The 25706-nt window shown below is 40.3% G+C and overlaps 1 protein-coding gene across 1 annotated transcript; it reads right to left on the reverse strand.

The window, feature by feature from the left end:
* Positions 1-236: 236 nt before the first annotated feature.
* SIAH1 (siah E3 ubiquitin protein ligase 1) lies at positions 237-24442 on the reverse strand. The gene is given in 10 exon segments (XM_065898362.1): positions 237-353; positions 355-390; positions 392-493; positions 495-578; positions 580-639; positions 641-664; positions 666-818; positions 820-963; positions 965-1161; positions 24244-24442. Coding segments are annotated over 9 exon segments (915 nt in total). The 5' UTR covers positions 1160-1161; positions 24244-24442.
* Between the last annotated feature and the right edge of the window lie 1264 nt (positions 24443-25706).

The raw sequence follows: 25706 nt of genomic DNA on the forward strand, positions 1-25706 counted from the left end.
AAAGATGCCCATCTTGGTGTATATATATATATATATATATATATATAATATATATATATATATATATATATATATTTTATTTTCAGTGGTTTAACTGTTGACTTATTTTTAAATATATTAGTGTTACTACATGCAACTGTTTCCCTCCCCCCCCTGTATTTAACAGCCTTTCATTTACCTTCCTGTTTCTAGCTTCCACCTACCAAAAGCTTCTGGTTGGTAGGCAGACAGGTGCCTTATTCTCTGTGAAAATTGAATGCAATGGTTTTAAACACTGGCCAGAAAATGTTTGATTGCCATTTCAAACACATGGAAATAGTTACATTGATGCCTAAATTGCCATTTTCTGCAAAAAAGCTGTGCAATGCTGGTGTCAAAGACTAGGCAGTCCACTATTCATAATGGCTGTTGCAATTCCCTCATGAATAGATCGAGGAGTGGCTTCCCAAGTCAATCGCCGCCTATGACCATTTAGCTCAAGTCGATAAGCAAAAATTTTCAGCTTGCTTGCGTGTTCCTATCAGCTGTACAATTGCAAAGAATTGCTGGTGACCATCGTATTTTTCCTGTTTCTCCAAGGACTAGCATGAAGTGGAAGCCGAAACAGGACTGCATCATGACCCAGTCAACAGCGCCGGGGAAGATTAATGTCCGTGGCAAGGAAAAACTATGTCCTCCCCCTGCAGGGTCGTAATAGACTTATGCTGATGCATCAGGTGCGGCATTACAGCATCCAAAGAGCCTTGCCATTTACAGGAAGCACCGGGGCACGGACAGGAGTAAGGCCTAAACTCACAGAGCTCTTCGTGGTCTGCTTTTTTCTGTGTGTGGCAGAGTTATTTCACATCCAGAAGAGGCATATTTACAAGGGAAAAGTACTGAATTGGCCACCTTCTCCATAGCCAAGTTGCGAATGGATCCCAACGGGCCCCGGCATGTTGGACAACATGTGAGCTTTGGGCGGACAGTTGCTACAAACAAGATGGCCACTCTGACACTGAAGAATGGGTGGTAACACATAGTCAAAGCAGACCGGACACTCAAAAAGACTCGCCAAGTCATTGTTGGACGCAGTTGTGCCAGTCAGGGCAGGTACCCTCTGGGATGGTGTACACTTTGAGGTTCCAGTAGGTAATGCTGTTGCAGTCTGACGGCTCATTTCTGTAATAAAAAACATAAATAAAAATAAAAGGAGGCAGGAGAAAAATAATTACAACGATAACTTGTTTTATATAAATAATGTTTACATGCCAGAAATACTTAAGTTTCATGCAAAATTTTACTGTAAGGAAAACGGTTTAAAAAAACATAAATTACGCGAAACATGTGCATTGTACACTGGATTAAAATCTCTTTTCAAAATGTTTCCAGAGCACATTTAGAATTCCTTTTCTCTAAAAATAATGTTAAAAAAAAATCATCCTTGGATGGAATAAATGCTAAAATAGAAACTGGACCATAAACAACTAAGGAACACTGTACAAGTAGTTTTAAGTTCAATGCAATCAGTTTTGACTGGAATTCCTCCTCCCTCTCTGTGTTCACCTGCCCTACTCATTCTATTTCTTCCTCATTCTTAAGGCAGCTGTTGATAGCTCCAGTGAGTTATATATGTGATCCAAAGGACCACCAGGGCACTTTGATTAACTCCTAATGGTGAACAGTTATCTGCTCTAGAGGTGTATTTGGGAAAGGGAAGGGGTTACAAGGGGAAGGGTCTACTGCCATTCCATCATCCGTCTCCATGGAATGTTAACACCAGCTAGGTATTAACCTTGTTTTCCTACTGATCTGTGGCCCCTTCAAAAGTGAGCAAGTATGGAGGAGAAATGGAGGGGCCATCCTCAAATAAAAGATTTGAGTCTGGTATTCAAAGAAAGTAAACCATTCTACTCTACTTCCATTCTACAATATAAATCAGGTATAATTTACAAAGCAGAAGGAGAGTCAGGAAAAGATAAATAAAGAATAAAGATAAAAGCATCAGAGAGACTCACACAACATTGGGGGTGAGGGATAGAGCCAACAGGTAAAGAACTCCTTGTACCCTAGAGTTCACCAGTGTTGCTGAAGCATTCATCAGTACAGTGATAAACATTATTTAATAAATGCCATCTGGAAGAAATGATCAACAATATTAACTAACTTGTTAAGCTAAATGAAAGATAAAACAAGCCCACCTTTTCCCAGAAATCTACCTTTGCTAGGATATAGTGGGCCGCTTTCTTGGGGGTGACGAAAAAATCAGTCTACTGATGTCCTAAGAGTATACTCCCAATAACCATAAGCCATATTTCTACAAAATTAAAATTTAACTCCTCAAATTTAATGTTTTCTCAATTATAATTGTTATTGTTGGAAAGAATTTAACTTTGAAAAATAATGCTGTTATCAATGTGACCACATAAATGCAATTTGGCTTCTATTACTCATAGATTGCTCAAGGATAGACACCTTAAATAGGGACTGAGAGTGAAAGAAAAACAAAAAAACTCCAAAACACATCAATTCCACTGTCACTAAAGGTATATTCTAAAGTACAAGGGGAAACAAAAGTACCACAGAATTCTATCATAATGTGGCTCATCACATGGATTTAGGACAACAGGAATCAACTCTCATCACTGAAGCCCTCTATAACCCCGGTATTCCAGCCCAACAAAAGCACTATAAAGGAACTCTGCTGTAATCCAGTTTTCCCCTGAGGAGATTCTTTGTGCATATGATGATCCATGCATTTTGTTTTAGGTCACTAGTAAAACAATGGGCTTATCAGCATTGCCAAAATATCCTGTATGTTTATTTCATGGTCCATTTTATGCTGCTCATTTAAGAGAGCAACATAATAACTGGAAAGTGGTTCCTTGGACACAAAATAATCTAAGCCACCAATGCCTTTCAAATCACTAAACCAAAAACAGCTAGTCACACGTCGAGAGGCAGTAAACTCAGTTTGTATTCAACATAATGTAACTATTAAGCAAGAAAAGTATTATTGTTTTTAATTTCTTGACCAAGCAAATAGCTATACATTTATCATCAATAGTTCAGGCTCATGTTACAGTGTACATTATTATTTTTCCAACACTGTAGAAAGCACAACTTACATTCCTATACAAAGTGTGAAAACAAGCAAAATGTGGCTTCTATTTCTTGTGAATGGAAGTATTACAGGATAGCAGCTACTAAAACTTCCCAAAGCTCGGAAGGTGGAACCCAGCTCCATCTTCAAAGAGAGAAAGAGCCCCAACCCACACACAGCCCTGCAGTAGGAACCAAGGACTCAAGTGTCTGGACAACTCTGCAGGAGTCATGACATAACCTGAAGTTTGATTCAAATTGAGAAAAGTACACAGCTGATCAAAGGAAACATCACTGCCAGCTCAATTATGGTGCAGCCATTCCCTGATCCATTTAGATTCCACTGGCTCACACAACTTTCCCATTTCACAGTTTAAGCAACCCAGTCTCTTAATGGCAGTACCTTTTCTCTTCTTTGTCCCAGATGCTGGTAAACAAGTGAGCAAGACGCCCCTCCAGGAGTACAGAAAAGGTAAGGGAGGCTTCCCCGTCATGAGAAGCCAGGCAGCTCATAGCCTTTCCCCAGAAGTAAAGACGACTTGCAACAGAGGGCCGTCCTGGACACCTTTTGTTCCTAAACATGTCCCGGGTCAAGTTTTCAAGAAGGGAAGGCACGTGCCCTGCTCCATACACTGCATTCAATACTCCTCAGAAGCACTGGCTACAGAGGCAGAGAATTGAAGGCCCCCATCCTGTCTCAAGAGGAGCCGACCACACCTCCCCATGAGCTCAAATTCGCCTGCGTCTCCAAAAATGGGAGCCATTGCCGAGCTGTCCTCTGCTGGGCCCTAAACCTTCGTCTGTCTGTCTCGGAAGTCTATCTTCCCCAAATTCATCGGCTAGGCTCCAGCCAGCTCGGTGAAGGACAAGACTGTAGGGTGCGTGGAAGCGACCGGACGAGGAGTTGCGGTCTCGGTGCTACTACTGCAGGGTCCGGCCCGCAGCTGGGAGAGCCCGCTGCACGCAGAGTTTCAGACTGTGCTGTGCTCAGGGCGGCGGCTGCCTCTGAGGGCGAAGGGCGGGGCGGCGCACGGGGGCGGGGATTAAGGCTCCACCCCACTCAGCCTAGGGCGGTTCTAAAGCAAGCAGCGCGCAGACTCCCACCAGCCACCCAGCCGGAATAAGCCCGAGATCCCCGCGAACCTGGCGACACTGCACACGCCACAGCATTTCCACCAGCTTACAAGTAGGTAGAAACACTCCGCTTCTGTAGGCCCAAACAGTCAAATATCGGCAATTTCAGTTGGTTTCGGCTGGTTTCAACCCAAGATCTGCACAGAATATATGGGAAATCCGTGGCCAGACAAGCACTCTTCTCTGCAGTACACTCTCCCGGTTAACCGTGAGAACGCTAGATTTTTATACAGTAAAAACATTCTCCCTACTTCGTTCAATAACTATTTATCGGGCGTCAACTACCTTATTTCCTCAATTGTAACTCACTTCCCCATTTTTACCGCACCTTGTTTTAAACTCCCCCTTCTCCCTTCGAGAAGACTTCGCAGTGAGACTAGTAAACACACATAACCATATTAAACTCCTGCTTCAACCTTCAAATTGAGATTTTATCTCTTCCCACTCTAGGAAAGCCATCTTAAACGGCCTTATTAAACAGAGTAGCTTGTTTTGTTTTTAAACAAGCATTGCCCTTGCCCCAATAAAGTCCAGGGCCTCAGATTTGCATTGCGTCAGCTCAGGCATTCAGAGGTTTAACCTGTCATTACCCCATGCTTAGGGCAGCCTTTAAAGGCAGCAAGAGCTGGTAGTGGGGAGTGAACCCTGTGCTGCACATTGTACATTGCCCATTTTCAGCGTAAAATCTTAACTCTAATCACCTACCCACCCTATATAGTGTGTTCAGTCACCTCAACCTCATTTTGATATTAGGAAATCATTAGGAATAGAAATATAATTGAAAATAGTCTGTTCACTGACAAATATAAATTACTATTACCTAGGGTTTTATTTTCTAATACATATTCATTCTATTCAACAGTTAAGTCTCAGGTTTCTACAGCAGGAGACTTCAAATGTTTTAGGCAGGAAAAACTCTTTCCAAACAGAATTAAGACAGAGTCTAAATGTGTAAAACAAATAAAAGGGATGACAGATTTCTCAAGCCAAAGAAAAATTTTTTCCCAAACTTCCAAAGGACCTATACAGATCCTTACAACACTATCTGAAAGCCATTAATATATGGACAAACCTCGCAACAAGTGAGTCAGGACAGTAAAAATGTGAGTGTTCTGGAGCCATCTACACTTGGATTCAAACCCAGTCTTCACCACCCGCTCAGCTGTAAAACTGGGACAATATTTCCAGCCTTGCATGGCTTTTGTCTGGATTAAGGGAGACGGGTAAGTTATATATATCATAGGTGGTACATATTCCAAAATATGTAAGTACTCACACAATTCCAAAAGTTAACTTGTTTTGCCTGAGGGCATCAATTAGTTAGAGACATAGAACTTGTGGGTTCCAGATATATACTCTAAAAGATGCCTTTAGCTTGTAAGGTTATCAAAAATGTATACCAAAGATCAACTGCCATTTATCTAATTTTTAGCACAATACAGAATTTCTCCACTAGGTAAAACATTTACTTAAACTGGTTTTACGAGGGAAAATTTCACAAAAACTACATTACACTAAGACAAGCCCATAGAATCTAAAGTTAGCAAAAATCCAAAATTTACCAAGAGTGCACTATTACCTACCCTTTCTAAAATAAAGCCTACATCTCAGGCCCCGTTTGGTATAAAGTTTAAACAGATTTTAATTTAGATAAAAACATTTTAGAATCAGCCTTTAATGTTGCCTTAGTAATTTCAGAGCATTTAATCATTGCTTTGCCACATTCACAAACTTATGATAGAAGTAAATAGTCTTCAACTTTTATTCTCAATTTCATGGGGGAAACTTTGTTTCCTATTATAAATTATAAATGACTGATGAAGAATTTCTCTGATTAAAATGAATACACAACAATGTTGTGCTTTTCACTTTCTTGCCTTTTACTAAAGTTACTGCGGCCTGCAAATAATGGCCCCCCTCAAAGATGTCCACATCCTAACGGTTTGTCTACCTCAGATGAAATTAAAACTAAGGCAAGTCTCCTTAAAATTCAACAGCTTAAAATGCCAAAAGTTAAAAATCAAACTTTGTTATAAAACCATAATGCCAAGAAAAAATTAAGCAATCTATTTTTAGTTTCCAGAACTGCACCAAAGTAATAGGAATTTAAAAAAATTATACAAAGTATTTTCCTAAAAGCTCTATTTTCCTGAAGTAATTCAGAAGACGTTGTAGCCACAGAATCAGAGTTATGTGTCCAGTAAGAGTGATGATCTGAAGTGGGGAAAGCCCAGGACAAAAGACCTGATAGAAGACCTGTAAAACCAGAAGTCTGAACAAAGGTGATGACAGTAAACGGAGAGGAAAATGCAAACCATAACTTAAATGTGTAAAGCAAAGTACATTTGCTTTTTAATGCCTAACACTGTATTTTGAGGCTTCTACACCTGGTAAAAAAAAAACATATACTTAACCAGAACCCATTAGGCACTATGCTAGATACCAAACTGTAATAATGGATGAAATGGCAAAGTAGAAGTGAGATGCCTGTGACACATCTAAGAGATGGAACTCTCATACTCTGCTGGTGGGAATGCGAAATAGTATCACCATATCCTGTCACTGAAGAAAGTCCTATTGGAAAGCATGATTCTACATCCTAATTTTATTTTACTAGCTATTATCCTTATTATTTTTATTTCACATTGAATCTACATTAACATCAAGAATGAAAGTATTAACATCTCCCAAAACAAGGCAGGTCATTTAATGTGCTAAGAGTGAAACTTTCCCTTTCCCACCTGCCAGGATAAAGACTGTACTAAACTTCAAAACTTTTGTCAAAACAATCATTTAAACCTAACTGCAAACATTCTGATTTCATTTCTCACAACTATATCATAAGACAAATACCCATCTTTTTCTTCCCCTTGAATCCTTAATTATGATTCATTTTTTGGTATGGCCATAGTACCTCAAAAAAGTTTTCAGAAAGGGCATGTAAGCAATTAAGTCTCAGTCTTAACAATCTGAAGCTCTTGCACAAGCTTAGAATTCTAGTTCACACCCTTTACCCCTAGAACTACATAAATTCTGCTGTCTTCTGACATGTAACTATGTAGATGAAAAATCTAATGTCATTTTTATTCTCATTCATTTGCAGGTAACCTTTTTTACCCTGACAGGTAGCTTCTAAGACTCTTATCTTTGGAAGAAATTTTCATCAAAACATCTAGATATATGCCATCAGCACTTGCCAAACACGAGGTGAGTATTTTCAATCCCAAGACTCAAGTCTTTTACCTTTGTGGACCTTTCTTCTAATTGTCCTTCGACTCTTACCATTACTCAGTTCTTTTCTTCACATAATTCTGATACTGACTCTCCTGGATCTATCTTCAAGTCATTTATATATTTTTTCTCATAATTCCAATCTTTGTTTTGTACTGCATTCCAAGAGAACTCATTAAATTCTAATTCATAAATTTGGTTTTGCTAAAGTTACCTATTTCTTGATATGCTAAAGAATTTAATTATGTAGATCCTCAATTTTCAACAAGGAAACAGAGAGTTTGATGGCAGGAACGGCTACTTCCCCTTCCTTTCCCTGAAGTTGGAATGGCCACATAAATTCATACTGCATTGCTCTTGTACTTCCTTAACCCCGCTATTAAAGTTTTCATGTCCCTCATTGGAGCTTCACTGTTGGTTGGTTTCATTCTTACTGCTATAACCTAAATGGTTCCAGGGTCAGCAAGTTATAAATACTGAGGCAGAGGAGGGACTTTCCTCCATTCTCACTAAAACAGCTGCCCCAAATATTTATTAATAAGCATACTTATGTACCAGGTATTGTCCTCAATGAGTGTCCAGGTTAAGCATTTACCCCCTGCATTACAGACAGGAAAATAGATTTCAAAATAAAGTAAATATTTCAGATCACAGAACTACTTTAAGAAAAAAAAAAAAAAGGAAGTTGGAGCTATCTATCGAGGAGGACTTAGAAGAGGTGACAAATGGCATCCTAGGCAAACAGACATTATGAAAAATTTTAGACTTGGAAAAGATCTTAACCAACTCTCTCATTTTCAGAAGAGAAAAATGATACAGAGAAGTTAACTTGCTAGATGTCATATAAAGTGGGTCAATGTTCTAATCTGGGCAATATGTTATAATTTCCTAGATCCTTTCAAAGCAGATATGCTTTGGATATTTTCTAATTCAACTTGAAAAATTAACCTTTTCTGAATTTAAGTTTAATAAGATTCAACTGTCTTGCTTTCCCTCCCAACACAAGAGAGATCCCAATGTAGCCAGGACAGATTAAAAAAAAAAAAAGATGGGAGATAAAACCTGAAAAAATAAGAGTTACCTTAAGTCAGCTCCTTAGAGGGGCCTTTCCTGATCACTTTATTTCTAAAGGCCAGATCAGCCTTCTTACTGTCTTCATATTATCTCTTGCCATATGAAATTCTCTTACTAAATAACTTACTTATTGTCTGTATTCTGCCCGTCTCTCTCTCCACAATACCAGCTTTTCACTGATAACAGCAATTCTCAAACTTTTTTGTTACCAGGAACCCTTTACACCAATAACTGGCAAACTACAGCTACAGATCACTTGCCTGTTTTTGTAAGTAGTTTTATTGGAACATAGTTAAGCCCATTCATTTACATATTATCTGTGAATGCTTTCAAGGGTGGAGTTAAAAAGTTGACCCTATGACTCCTAAAGCTAAACCTATCTGGCCATTTAAGAAAAAAATTTGTCTTTACTGCTTTAAAGTTTTAAAAAATTATTGAGGACCCCAAAAGAGCATTTTGTCAATGTGGTTTGTATGTATTAATATTTATAATATTAGAAATTCAAGCCAAGAACTTTAAAAATATTTATGTTAAAATTACCATCACATTTTTTACATAACAATTAAAAATCTATTACATGTTAACTGTTTATGAAAAATAGCTTCCATAATAGGGAGAAGAGTGTTTATGTTTTACATTTTTTGCAAATCTCTTTAATATCTGATGCAATAAAAAATACTGTTGGATATTTAATATCTGCTTCTGCAATTAATCTGTGAAGATACCACATGTCATGTAGCCTCTGGGAACCTCACTTTACTCTCATGTCTCATTATTGTGAAAAAAAGTTTTGACCCTCAAAGGGTCTTGAGAACTCCCAGGATCCCTGAACCACTATCTTTTGGTTCAAGAGCTCTGTACTACAATATAAACTTCATCAGCATAGACCTTGTTTATTTTGCTCACGCTTCTATCTCCAGCACCTAGGACAGTACCCAGCCCAGACCAGGTACTCAAATATTTCTGGAAGGAATGAATAAATCAAGTACAACAGTATGAAAGATTCCAAATAAAAGAAATAGCATGTATACAACCACAACTCACTCATCCCTGATGACCCCTAAGGTAGAATATATCTGTTACTTGATATAACATTAAAGAGAGTGAATTCACAACTAAGATTTAAAATTCACTTTAAATAACACTATTTTACAACACACTATGCTTATCTTTGACAAAGGAGCAAAAGGCAACACAATGAAGAGAAGACAGTCTTCAACAGTTGGTGCTGGAACAGCTGATTATCCACATGCAAAAAAAAAAGGAATCTAGACACAAATCTTACACCTTTCACAAAAATTAACTCAAATGGATCACAGATCTAAACGTAAAATACAAAACTATAAAACTCCTAGAAGGTAACAACACAGGAGAAGATCTAGATGACCTTGGGTTTGGCAATGACTTTTCAGAAACACCAAAGGCATGAACCAGGAAAGAATCAATTGATAAGCTGGACTTGATTAAAGTAAGAATGTCTGCTCTGCAACAGTCAGGAGAATGCAAAGACAAACCACAGATTGGGAGAAAATGTTTGCAAAAGACATATCTGAAAAAGGACTATATTATCCAAAATACAGCACAGAACTCTTAAAACTCAACAAGAAAGCGAACATGCCAATTAAAAAACGGGCAAAAGACCTTAACAGACACCTCACCTCATCAGATATACAGATGGCAAAGGAGCATATGAAAAGGTGCTCCACATGGCATTTGTCATCAGGGAAATACAAATTAAAACAAAAATAAGGTATCACCACACACCTTTTAGAATGGCAAAATCCAGAACAATGACAACAGCAAATGCTGGTGGGCATGTGAAGCAACGGGAACTCTCATTCATTGCTGGTGAAAATGCAAAATGGTACAGACACTTGGAAGAGTTTGGCAGTTTATTCAAAACTAAACGTATTCTTACCATAAGATCCAGCAATCATGCTCCCTGGTATTTACCCAAAGGAGCTGGAAAATTATGTCCACACAATAACCTGCACATAGATGTTTACAGCAGCTTTATTCATAATTCCCAAGACGTGGCAGCAACTAAGATGTCTTCCTATAGTGAAGAGGTAAACTGTGATACATTCATACAATGGAATATAATTCAGAAATTTAAAAAAATGAGCTATCAAGCCACAAAAACATATGAAGCAAACAAATATATACTGCTAAGTGAAAGAAGCAGTCTGGAAAGGCTACATACTGTATGATTCCAACTATATGACATGCTGGAAAAGGCAAAGCTATGGAGGCAGTAAAAAGATCAGTATTTGCCAGAGACTGGGCAGGGAGGGGATGAAGAGGTGGATCACAAAGGATTTTTAGGGCAGTGAAACTATCCTGTATGCTACAGTTGTGGGTACATATCATTATACATTTGTCAGAACTCATAAAATATATAGCACTAAGAGAGAACCATTAATGTAAACCATGGACTTTGGGTGATAATGATGGGGCAGGGTGAATACAAGAAACCTCTGTATCTTCTGTTCACTTCTGCTGTGAATCTAAAACTGCTCTAAAAAAATAAAGTCTGTTTTAAAAAATAATAACAACACTATATGGTGAAGTAAATCATTTTATCACCATAAACACAGTCTAAAAAATTGAATATATTTTCATACCAATTCTCTAAGTTTTCAAAACATTTGTTTGTGACATGACAGTTCCATAAACCCATTCATTCCTAGGTAGTAGTTTCATTTTTTTAGTAATGCACCACTGGTAACCTACCTTAAGAATATACCTATGCATATACCTATATTAATTACTTTGATATTGGGCAAAAACTACAATATCCTGGGTCTCAAGTTGCTCATTTGTGAAACAATAAAACTAACAACAAGATTTTTGGACTTTAACTGAGATCAAGTATGTGGGAACATTTGGTATATTATTAACAACACCCTCAGTGATGTTTACAGAGCCATACTAGGAACCCTGCAAGGAATCACTAAATTAAAAAGACCCAGATTAGGGCTTCCCTGGTGACGCAGTGGTTGAGAGTCCGCCTGCCGATTCAGGGTACATGGGTTTGTGCCCCGGTCCAGGAAGATCCCACATGCCGCGGAGCAGCTGGGCCCGTGAGCCATGGCCGCTGAGCCTGCGTGCCCGGGCCTGTGCTCTGCAAGGGGAGAGGCCACAGCAGTGAGAGGCCCACGTACCACAAAAAAAAAAAAAAGACCCAGATTATACAGGATTTTACTGAAAACTTGTTTCAACGTAGTGTTCATTTTCATAACCTCAACTTGGGACTGTCGGAAACATGATAAAGATAACAGAGTTTGCTATGAAAGAAGCTTCAAACCGAGCATCTACCAACCTGTAAGGCTTCATGTCAGCAGCTTCATATACAGTCTTTATTTAAGACTCATAAAGAAGGGTGTATCTCCATTTTGCAGATGAGGAAATTGAAGATCAGAAAAATTAAGAAGTAATAAGAACAGAGCCAGACTGCTTCATTCCTGAATCTTATTTTCTTTCAAATAACTCTAAAAAAAAGTATGTATAATCTTCTCACTCTGGCACAGAATATTCAACTTAGCATCCAACTGATCTTCAATGTTTATAAAAATTGACCAAAAAAAAAAAAAGTCCCCTAAATTCTTTAAAACTGTAGTCATAGCAAGTAGTTGCTTTTTGAAATTTTTTGTATCAAAGTGGTATAATCTAGCAGTCATTAAACCATTAGACATTAAATCAAAGCAAAGAATCGAGAAGAGAGGTAAGAGCAGAGAAATATAAGCAGGGGACTTCCCTGGCGGTCCAGTGGTTAAGACTCCACACTTCCACTGCACGGGGTGCGGGTTCAGTCCCTGGTTGGGGAACTAAGATCCCACATGCCACATGGTGAGGCCAAAAAAACAAGAGTAAAAGAGTAAAAGAAGCAGGAAGAGGGTCAAAAATACGCTCTCAACTTTTTTATGTCCTACCACATATCACTAAATAGAATTTTGGGGAATTCACTTGAAATTACTGAAACCATGTCAGTCATGATTACAACACAGTCACTACTGCGACATAACCAAAGCTCACAGTGTCTAGATAAAAGCAGCCAAATACTATTTACTTAGTTACATGTCCAAGTTTGAATACAACTGTTCACTACCCTGATTATGTTTTATATTCTCTTAGGATGTAAAATTTCACACATTCCAGTAGATCTTTGCTCTTTTGCTCCATCTTGATGTTAAGCTATGCTTTTCAAATCTTCCTCATAAAATATCTTGTACCCAGTTCTGCACTGTAACATTCATCTCCCCATTTTTCCTGACAAATAATGATAAGTAAATACACACATAAATACAGAGAACAAAAATTTAAAGCATATCTAAATTGGTAGTAACCTATGAAGAGTTGGTGATACTAAGCTAAACAGAAAAGAACACATTGCTTGAGATGAAGAAATTAAAGAAATGAGGTAAAAAGTCACACCAGAGTCTTAATATCAATACACTGATATTGATAGCTCTTTACTACTATTGCAGAAAAATAATGGAATTTATAGGGGGAAATGCCATATTAAAAAATTCATGGAGCCTTATTCAAAAGAAATTATATTCCTTTGAAGGAGTTATAATCTGTCTTCATAAGCATCACATCTGAAATTCTAACCAAATCATTTTAGTTATTTCAAATGAGGATATAACACACGAATTAACTTAGACTCTAATTTTCCTCAAACTAAGATTCTGTTCTCGGGGTGGGTGCCACATTTCTCTACAAAAATTTGTTTTATTTTCCTGTGTTTAATAATCTAAAAAACAGCATTAGCACATTCTGAATCATCTGAATCCACCTGTTAGCCATGTAAATGAATGTTCCTATTTACATTTATGGTCACACTAGCTCCAAGTTGGTAATACAGTACTCTAATTATGGGAGGCTAAAGAGAAATACAGAGGGGGACCTAATATATAAATGATGCATTTGTGTGAAGTGAAGCCCAAATGACATCATGGTTTTCACTGAAGCACTTACACATTGGTAAGAAAATGCATCATGTGGTGACCACAACATATGGGATAATTTTGGTGTGCTCAACTCGAAAAGAACTTACAGCATAATAGTCAATTCCATAACTCATGTTGTTTCAAGACTTCAATTTAGCAGGCAGTATTCAATACTTTCATAATTAGTATAATTTGAATTTTACTGGTTTTGTAGTTTTGTTTGTATTTAATTTTAAGTTTTGAGCTGTCACCAACATCTGACAGATTTGATCAGATCACTGGCTCCTGCCTGGTATTGATTCCTGCTCTTCTCCCCAAAGTCTTGAATTTGGGAGCTGTCCATGGCCCACTTTTCTTCACTTTGGTGATCTCATTCACTCTTGTATTTTTAAAATTCCACTGATACTGCCACGGACTTCAAGATTTTTATATCCAGCCCAGATTAATAAACAAAAACCCTCCAGATGTGTCTTAAACCCCAGATGTGTACACCCTCCTAGACATTCTACAGCGGGGTGGCCAAAACTGAACTCCTTACCCTTCTCCCAGACTACTCAACCAATAGCCTTCCCCTCACTTGATGGAAACTCCATGCTTCCCGATACTCAGTCCAAAAGCCTTCAAGCCTTCATGTCATCCTTGATTCTTCTCTACACATCTTGTATCTAAAACCACCAGGAAATCTTACTGTACCTCCTTGAAAACTATATCCAGAATCCAACCACTCCTCACTACCTCTACTACTATTATATAGTCTATGCCTCATTATCTCTCAACTGGATTACTGCAATATCCTTCTAACCAGTCTCCTTGCTTCCACCCTTGTTTCCCACCCCACCCGCCGATTCCAAGCACAGCAATCAAAAAAATCCATTAAAATCTCCCATGTGCAGGTAACAGATAAATCCTACAACAGCCTATAAGGCCCTACACAATATGATGATGTGTCCCATTACTCTTTTGACTTTATCTCCTACCTCTTTCTCCCTCACTCACTGTACTAGCCTCCTTGTTCCATAAGGCTAGGTTGCTCCTTTGGGCCTCTGCCTTAAAATACTTTTCTCCTGGATACCCACATGACTAACTCTTTCACCTTCTTCTAATCTTTGCTTGCATATTACCTTCTCAATGAGGCCTACCCTGTTCACTCTATTTAAAACAGTGCCCAGCACTGTGCCCACTGACCCCTCCTCCTAATCCTTGCCCATTCTACCTCTTCCTCTTCCCTCCCCCTCCTCCATTTCTATTCTGTTGTTGTCAGTAAAATGGATGACCTTCTATCAGGCTATACAATTTACTTATTTATTATGTTTGTTGTTGTAGCCCCCCTCACCACCTGGAAAACGGGAATCTGTCTGGTTCAATGATGTGTCCCAAACATTTAAAACAGTGCCTGACACACAGTACAGGTTCAATAAATATTTGTTAGATGAATAAATAAATTAGAAGGCAAAAGAGCTTTGGACTTTTGAGCAGTAATATCCAAAGCTAGATGCAACAGAGCAATACTTTTTAAAATCCACAAAGAAAACGATTAATTAACATTCTAGAAATTCTGTGCCCAACCAAATCATCCTAAAAGTGTTGAGGGCAGAATAACGATGCAAGGTTTCAAAACATTATTTACATCCCCTAGATCATGGAGAGGAGTAGGGGCAAGGAGTTTTTCTTTAAAAAATAAGCCTAGTGAAATATTTGATTTTTAATTATTGTACATGTAAAAACTCTTTAGACTAAAAGAAAAAGAAATTCAAAAACTTGATGTGAGAACTGTCACAAACTGCATGCATTACTTTAAAAATTATAAATTTGTTTTCAAAGATTTGATTCCAAGTATTACATAAGATGTGCAGAAACAGACTTTCCTACACTGTTGGAAATGTCCACTGTGAAGGCTTCTAATAAGATTTGGCAGTTTGTTTCAAAATATAAAGTTTGAATACTCTTTGACCCAGTAGTTTCTCTTCCAAGAGTCTATCCAACGATTTACACATTGGCAAAGCTGTATACATATGGATGCCTACAGCAGTCCTGTTTGTAAGAGCAAATAAACTGAAAACAGCCCTAGCTTAAGAAAGTGATTAAATTATGGTCCATACAACAGAACATGATGCTGCCTTTTTTTTCTTTTAAAAAAGATAGACTCATACCTACTAACATATAAGAATCAAACTGTTTAAACAGGTGGAGAAAAAAAAACAAGCCCACAGGATATATTACAATCCCATTTATGTTAAAAGAGAAAAAAAGAATTAAGTAAATATGGACATTGACATAGCTGTCTATTTTTATATATGTACTCATGTGTGTACATACCATGTAATGGGACAGAAAAGAAACCAGAAGGGCATCCGAATTGCAGAATGTGGTCTAAAGACTTAAGGTAAGGGTTTAGAGAAGGGGGAAAGGAGGTCAAGTTTAGAACCAGCAATCACAGAGAACGGAGAAGAGATGGGACCACCTAACTACAAGTACACAAAATATCAAGAACAGAAGGATATATACCATAAGCACAAACTTCATCATTTGGAATTATGCAGTTCAAACATGTATAGTTACTGACAAGTGGTAATCATTAATGGGAAAACATCTACAAGGATTTAAGTCAGATCAAAGAAACGGACTTTAAAATGTCTATGGCTGTCTCAAAAAAATGTGGAACACACATAGACTAGAAACTACACCAAAATGTCTACAATGGTTACTTTTCAATTATCAAATTATGAATAATCATGAGGAAGGTGGGGGCTGCATTTCTGTATGCATTTCTCAAATGTTCCATAAAACATTTATATTACTTTGGTGATTAATAATAATTAAATTTTAGTGCACATTTTGTGTCCCCACACGTTCCTGCTAATGAATTGCTAGTGACTTCATACACAAATTTAAACACTGAGAGATCAAGAGTTGATTTTGCCTACTGCATTCTTTTTTTCTTAGTTTTTTTCTTAAAATGCCTCAAATAGATGAATACTTACTTATAGGGAAAAAATTATTTAAAAAACAGCTTATTCACATTTTTTATAAACCCACATATTTCAAATATGTATATATTTTAGTTTATACTTATAAAAAATACCTAAATTTAGCATTTTAAAAGTTAATTCTAAGACAGAATTTATCTGCTCACCTCTCCAAGCAAAATCAAAAGAACCCAGTCTACAGAGATTAACTCAGAACTATCTGTATTAACAAGATATCCGAAGCTGTCCCTAACAAAACTAAATCAGGGACTCCGACAAAACAAAAACAAACAAAAAAGCCACAACTCAACTTTAGCTGAGTTCAACAGAGCTAAAAGGTAAAACACAAAGGGGGAAAAAAGCAAGTTTTTAACAATTAGATTACTTCATTTAAACCAAAACTTGAAGTAAAAAATGTAGTGTACAGTACACTTAATTTCACTGTATCAACCATTACTACCTAAGCCTGTCAACATGACAATAATAACTATAACAAGTACAGTATAATACTTCCTATAAAATTCAAGACTGGCATTAAACTTTTCTAATTTTCTAAGAGACTATTTCTCACTGGCAATATCTGCTTTATAAATATAAATTAGTTCTCCAAAGATTTTTCCTCCACTTCTCTTTCTAGTTCCATGTGCTCCCAATCCCCTACTATTCAAAATAAACAAAAACAAAAGCCACAAGTAAGTTCAACATGACTGGCCAACCTCAAACCTAATAAAAGGTCTTTGCCAATATCATTTTGGTCACTGTGGCTCAAACCTAGAGAATAAATTGACCCCCAAATGGACTGTATTATCTATTGATGTATCATTCAGTCTAGAGTTCCTGAAGATTTACACACACACACACACCCAAAAATCAAAATAAAATAAAAGTAACAGGACACATGGGAGCTGGTCATGATAGTGTGTGAAAATGCATCAAGCTGTATCCTTAATATTTGAGCACTTTTCTATATGTAGTTATCCTACACTTCATCAAAAAAGTTTACACTGGGGGGGGGGGGAAGTAACACTATTGCTCTAGGTATTCTAGAATCTCCTGAGAACAATAAGTATCAGGTGTCATAGCTGGTAACACATCACAGAATCTCTTCTCTCCTCCCCTCTGCTCAGTTTCTCAATATATGTCTCTCTACTATGTCTTTAACCCACCATAGTACAGTAATCACTAACTGTAAATACTCAACTGATGGCTTCACCCATACTTCGTTTAGAAAATACAACAGAAGCCATCAAATGCTGACTTACCACTTCCTTTTCCTCCCCTTAGAATGGAAGAAGTGACCTAGGCCCTTGGGCAGTGTCCTGTCACCTTCTCAGACTTCATACTCCTTCTATTATCCCTTTCTCACATCAATGTCTCCCTCTTTTTCTACTGGACCGTTTCCTAACACCCGAACATGCTCTACTATCTCCCATCTGGCTTCTGTGATATTCCTTCTGCCTCACTGGATCATTCTGGATGTCTCATAGATATCTTAAATCCAACATATCAGAACTTTGAGTTTATTTGCTATCCTTCCATTTTCTGAGTTTTATTGCTATCTGTACCACCACCCCCCGCCCCCTCTAGTTTTTCCATTCTTGGTAAATAGCACCATGATCCACACAATTACTCATGCCAGAAACAACCTAAATCCTTCCTTCCCTCACCTCTCATATCTAATCCATCAGCAAGCCCTGTTAATTCTGTCCCCAAAATACATCTCAAGTCCATCCACTTCTCTTCATCTTCACAGCCACCACCTTAATCCAGGTTATAATCAACTACGGTACTTCCTGATCAAAGAAATGGCCTTCTAACCAATTATTCTCCAAACAGCTAAAGCAATCTTAAAAGTTAAAAGCAGATTATGTTACTAATTTAATTAAAATCTTTTGATGGCTTCTCAGTACACTTAAATTCACATTCCTTACTTTGACTCTGCAGGATCTGATCCTTGCCTATCTCTCCCCCTCATCCATTTGCTCTAGAAACACTCTCTTCTCTCAGTTCCTGGAACAGTCCATGTTCACTCCTGCCTCAGGGCCTTTACCTCTGCTGCTCCTTTAACCTGAGATGTTCTCCCTTCTCTCCTTCAAAGGACTAGCTCCTTATCCTTTTAAGGTAGCTTGAATATCGCCACTTCTCACAGCAAGTCTCCCTCCCACCATTACTCTTTACTCCTTTACAGTACATATCACAATTTGTAATTCTTTTCTCCCTTACTAGAATGTAAGTGGTAACAGAGAAATTAAATAACTAATTTTTAAAATTATTTAAGCACTTTCTCTGTGTTAAGTAATGTGCTTTTAAATGCAAGTGTCCCTGCTTTTAGGCAGTGTCTCTGCTCTCATTGAGCTTAAAATCATAAACACACTAGTAAGTGAAAGAGGCAAGAGACACATCCAGATCTGGCTCTTAACCACTCAGCTACACTGCTACTCTAGCTTTAGGACATAGAGCAAGGAGCAGCAATATGCTTCATAGCTGTTCACATGCTAGTGGAAACTAAGGCTTGGAGAGGTTAAGTCACGTGCCCAAAGTAGCACAGACATTTGAGAGATCAAGTACAATCATGAGCAAAGGCACAGAGGTGTTTAAGTGTGGTGAATGTTCAAGAAACAAAAAGAATCCAGTTTAACCAGATATGGCAAAGAAGAAATGCTGGAGGCTAAGGCTAGAAGAGCATAATTGAACACTGCGAAGGTATCAGTCATTCAATAAATATTTACTGAGCACCAACTACACGCCAGCAACAGTGCTAAACTCTAGACCAACAAGGGTGATCAAGGCAAAGTCCTCATAGAGACTGCGGTCTATATCTGGGGAAGCAAAGTAGTAGAGAAAAATCATAGCTCAGGGGGATATGGTTGTAGTAGGGCCAAGCAGAAAGTGCTATGGGAACACGGAAAGATGACATCCAATTAAAAGTGGGGGGATCCAGGAAGAGTGCCTCAGCTAAGTGATGTCTAGGCTGAGATTACAGAGCTTAGCTGGAAGACAAAATATGGTGCACACAGGCACTTGCAAGTACACAGCTGAAAATGACAGGAAAGTAACAAAAGCCAGCTCCAGAAGGGTCTGTGTACTTACTATCTCTACGTCAAGGAACTTGGGACTTTAAACTGAAGGCCTTAAGTCACCTATGTTAGAAAGCTCCCTTAAATGGCAGTGGGAAAAACTGAAGGGAGGAGGCAGAGACCAAAAGCAGATAGACACTTAGAAAGTAAAAGAGAAGGACTGAATGTACATGTGAAAATGAGTGAGAGACAGAAGCAACACCAGATTTGAGATAACCAGACAGTAGAAAACTCAGGGCTCTATGACTCACTGGATACAGAGGATGACAGCCTTGTATGGTTGGAAACAAAGATTTTAGTTTTAGACACATAAATTTGAAGTACCTTGGTACGTGAAAGCGGAAAATGACGTGCAGGGAAAGACACAGTCAAAACAATGAGAAGACATGTAAAAAAAAAAAAAATGAGAAGACAAACCACAGACTGGGAGAAAATGTTTGCAAAAGACAATTCTGATAAAGGACTATTATCCAAAATGCAGCACAGAAATCTTAAAACTCAACAAGAAAGCGAACATGCCAATTAAAAAATGAGCAAAAGACCTTAACAGACACCTCGCCTCATCCGATACACAGATGGCAAAAGAGCATATGAAAAGGTGCTCCACATCATTTGTCATCAGGGAAACACAAATTAAAACAAAAATAAGGTATCACCACACACCTTTTAGAATGGCAAAATTCAGAACACTGACAACACCAAACGCTGGTGGGCATGTGGAGCAACGGGAACTCTCATTCATTGCTGGTGGGAATGGAAAATGGTACAGCCACCTGAAAGGCATTTTGGCAGTTTACTACAAAATTAAATATATTCTTTCCATAAGATCCAGCAATCATACTCCTCGGTATTTACCCAAAGGAGCTGAAAACTTCTGTCCACACAAAAACCTGCACACAGATGTTTATAGCAGCTTTATTCATAACTGCCAAAACGTGACAGCAACTAAAATGTCCTCTGGTAGGTGAGCAGATAAACAAACTGGTACATGCCCAACAATGGAATAATACTCAGCACTAAAAAGAACTGAGCTATCAAGCTACGAAAAGACATGGAGGAAACTTAAATGCATATGACTAGCTGAAAGCAGCCAGTGTGAAAAGGGTACATACTGTATGATTCCAATTACATAATACTCTGGAAAGTACAAAACTATGGAGACAGTAAAAAGATTAATGCTTGCCAGAAGTTAGGAAAGAGGAAGGGATGAATAGGTAGACCACAGAGGATTTTTAGGGCAGTGAAGACTATTCTGTGTGATACTATAATGGTGGGTACATATCATACATTTGTTAAAATTCATAATACACAACACCAAGCGTGAACCATAATGTAAACCATAACCTATGGGTAAGAATGTGTCAGTGTAGGTACATCAGTTGTAACAAATGTATCACTCTGATGGAAGATGTTGATAATGGAGGAGGTTATGCAGGAGTGGGGCAGAGTACATGGGAAATCTCTGAACCTTCTGTTCAATTTTGCTGTGAATCTAAAACTCCTCTAAAAAATAGTCATTAAAAAAAATGACCTGCGAGCAAGAGAATACATGGGTCTAAGTTTCACAGCAAAGAAATCTGAGTGTCATAAGAATACAGAAGTAGTAGGTCAGGAAACAAGTCTATACTGAGTGTTAGGCACTGAGGATATAGGAATAAAAAACCACAATCTCTGCCCTTTTGCAGCAGAAGCTCTAGTAACTATAGCCATGGAAAACCAGATGATTCAAAATGCATTAGAAAAATCTCTATTTAAAAGAAACCACTGGACTTCCCTGGTGGCGCAGTGGTTAAGAATCTGCATGCTAACGCAGTGGACAAAGGTTCAAGCTCTGGTCCACGAAGGTCCCACATGCTGCGGATCAACTAAGCCCGTGGGTCACAACTACTGAGCCCGCGAGCCACAACTACTAAGCCTGCATGCCACAACTATGAAGCCCACGCACCTAGAGCCCGTGCTCCGCAACAAGAGAAGCCCCCACTCGATGCAACTAGAGAAAGCCCGCGCACAGCAATGAAGACTCAAAGCAGCCATAAATAAATAAAAGACTTGACCTTTAAAAAAATAAATTAAAAAAATAAAAGAAATAAAAGAAACCACTAAGGATGCTTTTTAGAGAGGAAAAATTTATACCCAGTTGCTGTTTTTTTTGGGGGGAGGGGGGGAAGGAAGGGTAGGAAATCTCCGGTTTTCACATATTGATTTTGTTTGTAATGAGGTCTAGACCAAAAATAACCAAAATTTAAACATTTTTATAAGGTGTGCATGGATATTTCATAATTATAACTGAAACTGTGTAACAGATCTCTTAAGCCAAGAAAAACCTTCAATCTCTAGAAATCAAGTAAATCAACTGCTTTAAAATACAATTTTAAGTGGTTGCTTTGCAAAGTTACTAAACTTACTTTGTTACCGTCCTTATGTAAGACCTGTTTTCAAAACACTGTATAAGCTGAAAATAAAATCCTATTCTTCATATTATGTCATTGTTGCCATAGCTAGATATTTCCTTTGTAACTCCAATTAATTGTAGCCTAATATTCTTTTTAATTACAGATACTAAAGAATATTGCTCTACAACAATTTTGTAAGAATTTCCCAAAGCTTATCGGGAGAACACATTACACTGAATTGAATTAAATTTCTGAATTTGTAGTTTGTGTAATACTTATCCTGAAAAGTTCCATATCTATCAATTATACTTCAGCTTAATATATTATTAAATGTTACTAAATTATGCTGGAACGGTGTCAAGAGGGGTCAGGTAAAGCAATTCTATAATATATCTAAAGAAAATATTTTGGCAAAGCCAACTTTAGGGTTGCAGCTAATTATTCCAGATCACAAAAATCTGTATCTTTAATTTCCAGAACAAAAAATTACATAATTTATATACTCCTCTTTAGGTCAAAATCTACTTGTCACGAAGTTCTCCTAACAGCTAACTAACATCCTCTCCTCCCCAATTTGAGCCAATATCTGCCTGATAAAATTACCAGACCATTACATTTATCACCATACTACACTCTGCTCTTCAGTAATGTCCAAAATAGATGGTGACACCACAGACACCTAACACTCAAAGAGACTCACTGTTCCACTCTTCCAAGTCAGTTAAGTCCTAAAAAGCAAACTGACCCATGAATTTCAGTTTTTAAATTCCAGACCACACAAGACCTACCCAAATGTCTTACTATAGAAATTTCCCAATGCCATCATCTCCAAATGCCTGGACATTTACCACCTAAACCTCTTGTTTTCATTTTTAAGAAGTAACAAAATGCACTAAAAGAAAAACCCAAGCACTAATGATTTATAATGTAATTTCACATATTCTGGCCTATGCAGTTCCAACATACCCAACATGCCAAGATAATCTCACAAATTTAGTGATTCAACAACAGCCTTAGCAGTAAACATTTATTGAGCACTTAACCATGGGCTTGCCACAGCTCTAAGCCCTAAGCTCTTTGCCTACTATCATCTCATCAATTCTCCCAACAGTCCTACGAGGTAGGTACTGTCATTACCCCTATTTTGCAGATAAGGAAAATGAGGCACAGAGGTTAAGCATCTTGCCCAAGGTCACAAACCGGTGGGGCAGGGCTGGAACCAAAGCAGGCAGTCTGACTTCAGAGTCGTGCTCCCAATGTTCAACTGATGCAAAGAGTTAAAAATTTACCCTTGACAGCCCCTTATCAAGAAATGGTAAATGTTCAACTGCTAGAAACCGTCAGTCCGATCACTGTCCTATATCCGTGCTCATGGCTTCTACGACTCTGACAAATCAGCTACACCATCTGATTTTCCAAACACACAAACTGGACTTCTCTAGATGTCAGAGCAAACAAATTCTGAATCTTTCCAGGCACAGGAAAAACCTACGCAACGCTGTGGCCCAGATTATCCACATTCCTAAATTATAAATCTGGGAGAGTCGAGAAAGGCCCCCGAACTACCCGACAAATGAAGCCTAGGAAAAGCAAGGTTTAATAAAAAGCTGGAGCTTCCCTGGCAAGACGCTCACGCGACCTCCTCTCTAACGACATAAACAAGGGAGGAGGCTGCATTCTTCCCACCGCACAATGAAGGCTCGGGCCGGAGCGGGAGGAAGAACGCAGCACAATCGGGGACGGCCGCTCCCGGGGTCGGGGGCAGGCAGGGAAGGCCAAGGACGGCCGAGTCGCCCGGTCCTGACCCCGGACCGGTGCGGGGAGGGGCCGGAGGGAAGGGCTGGCCACTGCCCGCACTCAGCTGACCTCCGCCATGTTGGCCGCACACCCCGGGACCCTTCACAACAAAGACCGGCACCCGGGAGCAGGGCGCGCCGGGCGCCTCCCCCGGCCGGGCCCGCCTCCCGGGCGCGCGGGGGCCGGGCCGGGCGGCGAGGAGGCCCTTCCCCGCCCTCGCCCGGCCGCTCGGGGCAGACCCCCGGCGCGGGCCTGCGGGGCTCGGGGCGCCGGGGGCGGGGGCGAGCCGGCTCGCGGCGCGGGGAAGGGCCGGGCAGGGGAGGGGAGGGGCGGGGGGCGGCGCTCGGCCCGGCGGCCGGGCAGCCGGGCTCCGGCCGAGACAAAGGCGTCCGGCGCCGGGGGCTGCCCGCGCCCCCGCCCGGGCGGCGCGACCCGGCCCGGCCGCCCTTCCCGCCCGCCGCCATTACCGGGCCTGGGAGTTCTCCTCCTGCAGAGCCCCTCGCGACCAGCTCCTCCCTCCAGGCCGGGCCCCACTTACCTGTGGGCGGAGAGCGCGCCTCGGACCCCGGTCCTGGCTCAAACGCGCTCCGTCGCCGCCGCCAACCCCGGCCACCGCGGGCAGCGCCACCGCCTCTTCCCCGTGCCGACACCGACGGGACACCCTGGGCCGCCGCCGCCGCCGCCGCTCGAGAGCGCGCCCCGCAACGGCCGCCCCGGTTCCCCCCTGGCCGCCGCCGCCGTTTCGCGCGTCCTCGAGCCCGCCGCGCGCTCCCGCTAAATACCACACACTGCGGCGGCCGCCATGAGGAGGCGCGGCCCCGCGCGCCGGCGGCCCGGAGAGGGCGGGGCTTCCCGCGGGCGCGCAGGCGCAGAGGCTCTTGCGCGGCAGGCTGATAGTTTTGCAATCCTTGCGGTGCGGGGTTCCGAGGTGGCGGCTACAGCTTGGACTCCTCGGCTACCGTTGCTGTGACTGAACGCCTCGCGACCCACAAACGCTGGCATATCGCGCTCTTGCCTGCAACCGTCCTCTCCCGGGGAGGAGCGGGCGCTCGCCTGCCGAGTCAGGGACCTCGGTTGAGCGATCCCCGCGGGGCTTTGTTCCGCGGCCCAAGGGGTCGTCCCGCGCCGCGGCCCCGCTATCTACCACCCCTCCTGTTTTGTTTGCTGGTTTCACACAATGCCTCCTCTGGCCCTTCCCAACTCTACTCTTTCCCAAAGGAAGAAGAAACCGGCTGCCTTGGCCACCGACGTGGGACCCCACGCCTAAAGGGGAAGAGGTCCAAGACGCTTCCTTAGGTTTGAGCTGCTCTTCAGCAAAACCGGAACGAGTTACAAAAGCTTATTTTAGTTGAAGAGTCTTTACATAAAAAATAAAAGGAAAATGTCATTCACGGTTCTTGACGGGTACAAGGTATATATAAGAGCAAACGCCAGTGTCAGACCTTTACAAACTCTGGATTTCCATGTAAGAGCCTCCATAAAGGTAGTATTCTGTGTGAAAACAAAAAGCTACTTTTTATATCAGATTTTAGAAACCACCAGGGAATAGTCTCCCATTACGTCCAAGTTCCCTACCAATACAAAATCAAAGATTTTCCATCTAAAAAAGATGGGAGGGGGCTTCCCTTGTGGTGCAGTGGTTGAGAGTCCGCCTGCCAATTCAGGGGACACGGGTTCGAGCCCTGGTCCAGGGGGATCCCACATGCCGCGGAACAACTAAGCCCCATGCGCCACAACTACTGAGCCTGCGCACTAGAGCCCGGGAGCCACAACTACTGAAGCCCGCGTGTCTAGAGCCCGTGCTCGGCAATAAGACAAGCCACTGCAATGAGAAGTCCGCGCACCGCAACGAAGAGTAGACCCTGCTCGCCGCAACTAGAGAAAGCCCGCGCGCAGCAACGAAGAACCAACGCAGCCAAAAGTAAATAAACAAATAAATTAAAAAAAAAAAAAAAAAAAGATGGGAGGGCTTCCCTGGTGGCGCAGTGGTTAAGAAGCCGC

This window comes from Phocoena phocoena, chromosome 20, assembly GCF_963924675.1.
Source record: "Phocoena phocoena chromosome 20, mPhoPho1.1, whole genome shotgun sequence".
Lineage (NCBI taxonomy): Eukaryota > Metazoa > Chordata > Mammalia > Artiodactyla > Phocoenidae > Phocoena > Phocoena phocoena.